Here is a 9,220-nt window from a genome sequence, read left to right as displayed (position 1 = left end):
CTTTAATAACCATAACGACAAATCACAATGCGGCTAAACAACTTCTTACTTTTTGGAATATATTGGTAATTTTTGAAAGCCATTTTTTTTTTAGAAGGGCTTTTACATCGTTTATCATCTGTATAACTCGATTATTAAATATATTGAGTTCATATGATTGACTGTTGTTTAGCAAGATTTGCTTGTCAATTAGATTTATTGTACTGTAAATAATTGTTAATAATTTGCTGAAGAATTTGATGTTAAATTATTATAATCGTCAATTTAATTGATTATGTTTTACCTAAATTCACGAAACCAAACGTCCAGTGCCTTTCGAATACAAGGATGGTACAACTTTAGGATCTCTTTAAGTTTCCGTTGTATTTTTCGAAAATTCTTTAGTCTTTCACACTTTAGAGAACTTAAATTAACGTCGATTTTCTGCGAAATATGTGATTTATAAACAAATAGTTTACATTTTCAGTTTACCTGCATAAATAAAAGTAAAATTAAAATTTAACTAAATGTATAGCTAAAATTGAGTAACCTGTTTTTCACAATTATCGTCATTGTCATGGGATTCAAAAACAAAATGCACTATTGCAGTCTTAATACTCAAAATATAACATTCTTTAATTTCCTTAATAATTTCCTTTGTTGCTTTTGGATATTTTTCTTTCCATTTCTGTGGTACCAATGCCAATATACCATTTAAATCATGGTTTCCTATGGGCAAAATATGTTCGCTCCCTATAGATTGCGTAATGTATTCGAATTTCAAATATTCTATATCTTCTCCACTCATATTATCATTATATTTTTTCATCAAATTATCATGGTTCCTTGTGACAGCATCGATCAATTTTTTTCGAAACTCCCTTCTCTTTTGTTTTAGTGATGTATAACAATTAATTTTAAAAATCCTTTCTTTTTCCTTTTGTATTTTCATGCTTTTGCTCTTATTTGCTCTATTATATTTTAATCATCAAATACAAATAATTATTTTATAATAAACAAACGACAGTCGCATATTATAGTTACTAACACATGCTACGTTTAAATAATGCCGTATTCTTAATGCACAATCATTTGCTCAGAATAATTAAATATATATGTATATATGTATTATGTGCATATATACATATGTAATGTATATTTTTAGAAATTGTGCATGTAAAAATGTAAAAATGAGTCCTGTTTTTAATAAATGTTAGGTTAGAATATGAAGAAGAATGCGGCCAAGTGCGTTCGTTAACTACAATATATTAAGCTATAAAATATATGAACTTTAGTTTAGTATGTAATATAAATGATAAAACCTTGGTATTTTCTCCCTAGATAATAAATTAAAAACTTGTTCCGGTACATTGAACATTAAAAATTCAGCAATAATATTATTGATTTCTTCATTGAATTTACTTTTATGGCATTCAAATTTTTTTAATTTATGAATATTTGTTTCGTGCAATTTTCGAAATTCACTTATACTTGAATTCATGATTATCCACACGATTTTTTATTAAAATTCATAAACATGTGTTACTCGTAGTACCTTGAATATTATACGTATGCGTTCTTGAAGATAATGATTTGTTTCCATAGTAACATTATCCAAAAAACCGTTCAGTTATTCTATCAGAATTTTAATTTGATTTGATATCTTTACATTAAACTTAACTATTATGAATTAACGGATAATACTATTTCTATAAATAAAATATTCAATCATCATTTCCCTTGCGATGTTTTTCTTGCAGGTTTAGTAAGTATAATTGTCAATATTTAAAACAATATTCTATCCCTACAATCGCCTAACTTTTTTTAATTGTTTTAGATTTAATTTTTTTTTAGAAAGGATATTATTTAATTGCAATTTTATCCTTATCATTAGTGATGCTTTATTTAATTATTGTCGTACAAAATTTCGACAACTTTTTGAAACTTTTATTTTTATAACAGTACTGAAATTATAAAAAATAATTAAAAACGTATTTAAATCAAAACGTTTAAACGAAATTATCTTTAAACAATGTAAATTCTTACTACATTAAAGAAACGAGTAGAGATTAATGATAAAGAATCTAATCTAACATATCAGCGTTGAAATTGTTAGTTAAATAAAGTTTGAAAAATTTTTAATCACAACATTTTTTAAATATACATTCAATTTCTTATTGCAATATATTTTATTAATATTTTGCAATACTTTGCAATTCATCGAATAATCTATGTATACAATATAATAGTGACTTGATCGTATTAAAATATTTATTCAGATATACACAAATAATATAGATTTACTTGCATCAAGAAAATAATGTTTTCGCTAATGAATGCAAATCATTGACATTATTATATAATTCATATATAATCATTGAAATCTTAAAATTATCACTAGAATAATCTTTATATATATAAATTCGAATAAACGATATTCAAATGAAAATTTAGTAAGAAAAAGCAAGTAGAATTTAAAAGGTATGGAAAATTTAAACAACATATACAATAAAAGATTTTTTAAATTGTTTTTTAAATATATTTAGATTTACACTGTACAATTATTTATATGATTATTATGATATAATATACACATATTTTATGCGAAACGATACATCTATTTTAGGTTTATTAGTATTAAGTAACAAAATATTAATTTTTAATTAATACTTTATATGTATTATATCAGTGATTGTCGCTCAAATTATAGATTCTTTTTTCTCTTTTCATCTCTTTACACATACATATACATTATAGCCTAATAATATTGAACATAAAATTATAATTTAGTTTTTGATTATCATTGTTAAATCAAGGCCTTAAAAATGTGAATTATTGCAATAATTAATTATATTTTGTCAAATGAACGAGCGTAAAAACATATAGGAAATCTTTGGTTAAGTATTTACGAACATATTACTTTCAGTTAACATTCATGTATCTTCATAGCATAAAATGTAAATTCTCAGGTACACTGACTTGACGTAAAAATAATTTCTGTAAAAAGTCATAAAGAAGCGTAATAGGTTTAAATAATAGTCAAATGTCCTCAAAGTTTCATATAAATTCAATTCAATACTTAATCATAAATACGTTACAGCATTTGCAATGTGGACAAGAAGGGACAAGTTTATTCATTCATTTTCCGCCAACTTATCAATAGTATAGATTACAAACATCATCAAATTAAGTCGCATGTACATATTATATTTATAATGAATTATAGCACTGTCCCTCTGTGCATAAATGTATTTACATTTTACTCATACGAGAATAAGTCCTTAAATGTATATAATCCCGAAGTGAATTAAATTTCACAGAATTAATTTAAAGTATTTATATACACGTTTATGCGCGTGCTTATACGTATGCTTATGCGTGTACTTATGCGTGTGCGTGTGTATTCTTAACATCCATTTGATGCATTTTATTTAACTTTATAACAGAAGTTTTACGACATAATGGAAAACCTAATAATGAAATATTAAAAGATATAATTTACAGTAAAGAATAATTGATGATGTGTGTATGCACGTGTTAGGTTTGGTTTTTTACATTCTTGCGTGCACCCGCAGTAAACACGCCTGTCTGACTGTATATAAAGCAGATAGGTATACGGCCTTTATAACAGTTTCTTGCAAATAATCGATACTCGTACTTGGATGCTATTAAGTACTCTAATGACGTAATCAAATATACCTTAGGGATATATGAAATATAATAATATCACTATCTTTTTATCGTTAATTGCGTGCCTTCTATTAGCTATTCGTTTATGATTTTTTTTTTTTTTTTTTTTTTTTTTTTTTTTTTTTTTTTTTTTTATATTCCCTTTAAATAATTACATTAATTGCGTTTAGAATGAGCCATTTAATCAATTTTGTCAGGAATCGAGATATATTTTACAAGACGTATTGGTTTTTTATCCGTTTATTACTTTTATTAAAACAACAACAACAACAACAACAAACAAACAAACAAAAAAACAAAAAACAAAAAAACAAAAAACAAAAAAACAAAAAACAAAAAAACAAAAAACAAAAAAACAAAAAACAAAAAAAAACAAAAACAAAAAAGTGAAAAAACATAACATTTACCTGCCTTATATTGCTCTCGGAATCGTATAATCGCTGAATTATTATATTACGTTTCTTTATTAATTTATTAATTAGAATACATATACTAAAAAATCTTATTCATATAAGATGTTCGTAATGGACAAATTATATAAAGGGTCTCGGTAATATTACGATAAGATTTATGTTTAAAGGGAATTCTTTACCATTCATAAAGTCATTAGTTTAGTCCATTTTGTACAGTAACTTTCACGATACGTCACGTCAGTCGCAACGGCATCGACACTTTTTCCAATTGCCAATCCGAGAAATATGATGCTTTGTAGCATAAAAATGTTTTAAAATACTAGAGCGTGTAACATCAAGTCATCATAAAGAACGAGAAAGGGAACAGAAGAGTATCGAGGTAGTATAGCGTGGACATCATCCCTTCGTCGTCAAGCAAGACAGTCCAAGTAGGTAGTCGTTCGGCTAGAATATCTCGTCAACAGTCGGGGCTAAGTGCTGCGTAAGTGGGGCAGGGGGGATGATTAACCCTTGGTAGAAATTTTTCAGCTCCGGGGGTAGTTAAGGTCTTGTGAAGCGATACCGGAATGGTTGAGCCCAGGCGAGTAATTCTAAGGGAAGAAATGCATTTTTTTTTTCTATGAAACTATCGATTTATTTGGTAAGCCAGTGCCTATACTCAAATCTTCATAGATCTCTCGATATTATTCATTGTGGTACATCCGTTATTTCTTAAGTACATTTGTCATTCGATAAATTAAATAATTCACATATATTATAGAGATAATTAACCAATGTTCAGGTTTAAAATATTGTAATACTAAAACTTTCAGTGCAGTGCAATGCTTTTAATAAAAATATATTATATAAGAAAGATGACATGTTTGTATTTGAGTATAGGAACCCTTAATCATTAACCATCAATTCTCTACACAACTACATATTAATAAGATTATTAAAAGAAACCAATACATTTTACTAAAAATTCTGAATACAAGCAGAGTTATTCAAATAGCGTATTGTAAAGTTTATCAATTATTTCATTATCTATCCATCTATCTATCTTTTGTACAATACTCATTTATTCATTCATACGTTCTTCATTCAATTGTATCTAATTTATCAAGAGGGAATTAAATAATTTATGAAACATACACATACACGTCTTATAGCTAAAACAACACGATCTATCTATTATTTCAATTATCAATTAATTATTAAACAATTAATTCATAGTTTTATATCAATTAATTACTAAACAATTAATTTATAGTTTTATATCATTCTACTTGTATATCGTGCACAATTATTATGATTTACCATAAACGAAATTCATTCGTACTAGTTCATATTGAAATCTATTATGGTTAATGATATCAAGCGTGATAATTCAATTGTGAAGAAAAAATGGATCGAATGTGCTTCCATTTGTAACATGAAATTTGTGAGAACAGCAAGTACAACAATATGCGGTTATGCGTTGTTTTGGCCTACAAAAGATAATGCTTACTTCTCATTTTTATAACATGAATGCCGTTTTTTTTTTCTTCTTCTTTTTTTCTTTTTCTTTTTTTTTTTAATATGCTTATGCAGTGCATTAAAATATTTTTGATCGAAAGAGCGTTGATGTATCGGGAGAATTATTTCTTACGAAAAAATATAATAATAAATAAAGTAGGAAATGGACGCCGTTACGTATATTGTTTATGCATTTAAAGCTCTTTAAGCGCCACTAGTTCTAGTTAAAATTCTTCACACAATGATAAAGTATCTACATTTTCCAATACATCGTCTTGACTTTTAATTGGCAAATTTGTCGTGTTTTGTATTGTTTTGTTGTTATTATCTTGCTCTGAGTCTATAGTGAGATTGTGACGATGACTATGATGATTATGATGATGGATGTGGCGGATAGATCATTCCCACAAAGCTTAAAAATTCTGGCCTCGCATTCACTCTAAGATTTACCATTGTTGTTGAAACAGGGAAAAACGGCGTTCCATACGCGATTGCAGAAGCCGCGCGCTCGATTATTCCAACCGGCAATCGTTTCCGCACCTTTGAACTTGTTACCTGCATAGCGTTAAATTTATACATCATTTATTTATTTATTAATAATTTTGACTGGAAGTTTGAGGAGAAATAACGTCATTTATATTTATCTGCATTAATGAGATATTTCAAATGGCACAACAAGTTGATTGATGAGATTTTTCATTAATGTTGCTTTAATGGAGTATATATGAGATAATAATATATCTAACGCCAACGTACCTTCTCCATGAGCATTAGCATTCTGAAATGAAAGAAGAGGAGGCGAGTTAGATAAAGTGTAATGTAAGGAATAGACGCGGCAGTTAGTCAAAATTTGAAAGTGCATGGTAGGGAAAATGTCGAGATGCTGATTTGAAACTCACTTGCTCGGCCCTTTTAGTAGCCTCGAACGTAGCCGTTTCAATGACTTCGGTTACGAACTTATTGGTCTCCTTCATGAGCTCTTCGTCCTTCTTGAATGCAGCCACGCGCTCCTCCAGGCTTTCACCGCTGTTGGCAAACGTCTTATCGCAATCAGCCGCTGATGGCGAGGAGAACGTCAATTTCATTCGCACGCTCATCTTCGAGGATTGTTAGCCGTCGTCGGCTCCTATTCCATATCGAGTAACCTTCGATGTCCTGAACTTGTGTCGCACGAGGCCGAGGCTAAAAATAATTCGATAATGTCGAAATTACGTCCTCAATCGCAGCCCCGTTTCTTAAACATTAACAGGCTCGAGCAATTACGCACACGCTCGTCGTAGGCTCGCACAGTGTCGGACAGATCGACAGACAGACAGACAGACAGACAGACAGAGAGAGAGAGAGAGAGAGAGAGAGAGAGACAAAGATGAGCAGGTGCGTGTAGCTAATTGGCACGATTGTCGACGAGTGTCCTTCTCATCATCACTCTCAGCGATTCAAAGAAATCGTTCGAACGAACCGCGTGCTTGATCCTTTCCATTCGGCAAACGTCGCACTTTTCCGTGTCGCCGCCCGCGGCGTCGAGAAAGCCCGAGATGAGATATTTGGATTGGACTCGCGTGAATAGTAAGTAGGCCAATTGGCCGCGTCGCTTCCAATCGGCCGCGTGTCGACACTCTCGCGCACTCGACGAGAACTCGGGGCGTCAGTGCGCCGAGTAGCTCAGGTTCCGAGGTTGAGGTGAAGAAGAAGGAGGAGATAAAGAGGAGGAGAAATAGGAAGAGAAGGTCTCAAATCGTCGTCGTCGTCGTCGTCGTCGTCGTCGTCGTAGTCGTCGTTATCGATAACGCTATCACCACCTGTAGCTGTCGCACACCCCCGCTCCGAATATCAGCGTGTCGCGCTCCTCGGCTGCGCCACCCCGTTGCAACTCATCCTCGGGAACGAGAGGACGAGAGAACGCCTCCTCGTGTCGGGCTCTCGGTTAATGATCGCGTCTGGCCTGGCTCGTCCCTGACTACTAGCTCCGGGGTGGGGTTGGGGGGCTGGCTGGCTGGATCCCCGCTGCTTTTCTCCCTCCGGATAATTGCGCGCATGCGCGCAAGTATACGTACGCACCAGAGCCCTGCGAGATCCAAAGCGGCACCCTCCAAGCGCCCCACCACGAAACCTTCTCCTTCGCTGTGACCCGCGGATTCTTTCGGCCGTGGTCTCGAGGAAGAGCCTCCTCAAGCTCGAGCGGCGGTCGGCCCTTCCATTTCATCACGCCAACTTCATAAACGAATAGCTTTATCTCGCAATGGCACGTACGCGATCCTTTTATTTCACTCGCGAACCGACGAGTGCGCCATTAATTATCGAATCGATTATTTTACGCCTCGACGGTGCATCGAGCGGCAATGTCGTCTAGTATAATGAACGGCTTTGTGCGTGCACGTCGCCGCGGCTCATCGACACCTCAAATTATTGCATCCGGATATTTGCAAGGGACGCCTGTAATAAAAGCCAGTTGGCCGTTCAAGTACGGTTAATGGGGGGGGGGGAGGAGGAGAGACTGGGGACGGTAAACGCGGGGCAACGTATAAATGCCTTCGTCGACGATTAAGCAAGACATCGCGCGACATATATGCGAGGCTATTAAGAGAGCCATTACGACAGCGGGATAAGTCGAGAAGCAGCTCGTTAAAGTAAATTAAATATTTATCGGATCGGTGCATAAGGTAGGTAGGTACTTACTGGCTTGGGCGGAGACCGAGCTTTCTAAAATTAAACAAAACGTAATCTCGACTGGGGGGCGAAACCATGCTCCCCACCGTGGCGCGAGGCATCTTTTCTGGCAGCGTACCTCACCAAGGAAAACAAACACAAAGCACAAAGAGGCCGAAAGAGCCAGTCGCGATAAAACTTTGTCAAAGAGGATGGAGTACACGTGCTCTAAATGGCCTTTGACCCGAGCCTCTCTAATCCGGTCCTCCTGGCCCCTCTGCCTCGCGAACCCTTCGCACCTGACCCGAGCATCGACCCGAGCGACCGGCCGTTCCACGTAATGTGCGTCCTTAGCCCTCTGGCTGTTCTCGAATCGCGCGATCCCCTCCTACTTATCCGATGGATACGTCAATGATTGTCGATGGTTGGCACTCCATAGCGCCCGGCACTTTATCCGCTTTTTCATTCTGCTCCCGTTGATCAACGTATGCGCCATATCCCCGGTCCGCTAAATCCGCGCTCGGCAACTGCCAAGAGATGATTTGTTAGAAGCAACGGTGGGAAAAATCTGCTTCCCCGTGTAAATATGAATAATAAATCCGAACGGGACAGATTCATTATTTACTCCTATGGCTATTGTTAAAAGGGGTGTGGGTGCGCGATGTAATTTAGAATTGTGTTTATGAAAATTTCATTGCGACGCGATATTCAATTGAGCTCGTTCATTGTATGGAGATACGAAGGGATGAAATTTTACGAATATTTCAACATTCGTAATTGTATGCAATAAATAATGCTCGTAACGGTACGCTATAAAATTTTTAACGCATTACGTCTATGACAAATACTCGAGACATTTCCCAACACGAATAAGATATTTCATTCGTGGCAACAATAATTTCAAGGTGATAATACACCTTAAGCATAAAGATACACATAGCAATTGTTATTGATTTCTTGAACAAATAATAGTCAAATAGAAATATGTTTATTAA

The 9,220-nt window shown here is 34.1% G+C and overlaps 1 protein-coding gene across 2 annotated transcripts; it reads right to left on the bottom strand.

Moving 5' to 3' along the window:
* Nucleotides 1-4,293: 4,293 nt before the first annotated feature.
* Nucleotides 4,294-6,910, bottom strand: LOC105363985 (uncharacterized). 2 transcript variants are annotated; one of them, XM_011501815.1, is made up of 5 exons: nucleotides 6,847-6,903; nucleotides 6,479-6,761; nucleotides 6,336-6,357; nucleotides 6,030-6,134; nucleotides 4,294-4,672 (listed from the first exon to the last, which is right to left on the bottom strand). In XM_011501815.1, exons 2-5 carry the CDS (start codon nucleotides 6,674-6,676, stop codon nucleotides 4,623-4,625), a joined length of 375 nt encoding a protein of 124 aa, XP_011500117.1. In that variant the 5' UTR covers nucleotides 6,677-6,761; nucleotides 6,847-6,903; the 3' UTR covers nucleotides 4,294-4,622. The 2 variants fall into 2 exon arrangements, with proteins under 2 accessions (XP_011500117.1, XP_011500116.1); XM_011501814.1 differs by having other exon boundaries at nucleotides 6,479-6,910.
* Between the last annotated feature and the right edge of the window lie 2,310 nt (nucleotides 6,911-9,220).

The sequence above is a fragment of the Ceratosolen solmsi genome, unplaced genomic scaffold (genome assembly GCF_000503995.2).
Source record: "Ceratosolen solmsi marchali unplaced genomic scaffold, CerSol_1.0 scaffold23, whole genome shotgun sequence".
NCBI lineage: Eukaryota > Metazoa > Arthropoda > Insecta > Hymenoptera > Agaonidae > Ceratosolen > Ceratosolen solmsi.
Note: the sequence above shows the minus strand (reverse complement) of the source record. Positions and strands in the feature narration are given on the sequence as shown.

Coding starts and splice junctions, on each gene's coding strand:
- LOC105363985 (XM_011501814.1), bottom strand. CDS start 6,676: ATGAGCGTGCGAATGAAATTGACGTTCTCCTCGCCATCAGCGGCTGAT. Junction 6,358..6,478: donor CTACTAAAAGGGCCGAGCAA/GTGAGTTTCAAA, acceptor CTTTCATTTCAG/AATGCTAATGCTCATGGAGA. Junction 4,673..6,029: donor TCCCTGTTTCAACAACAATG/GTAAATCTTAGA, acceptor TTCTTCCCTTAG/AATTACTCGCCTGGGCTCAA.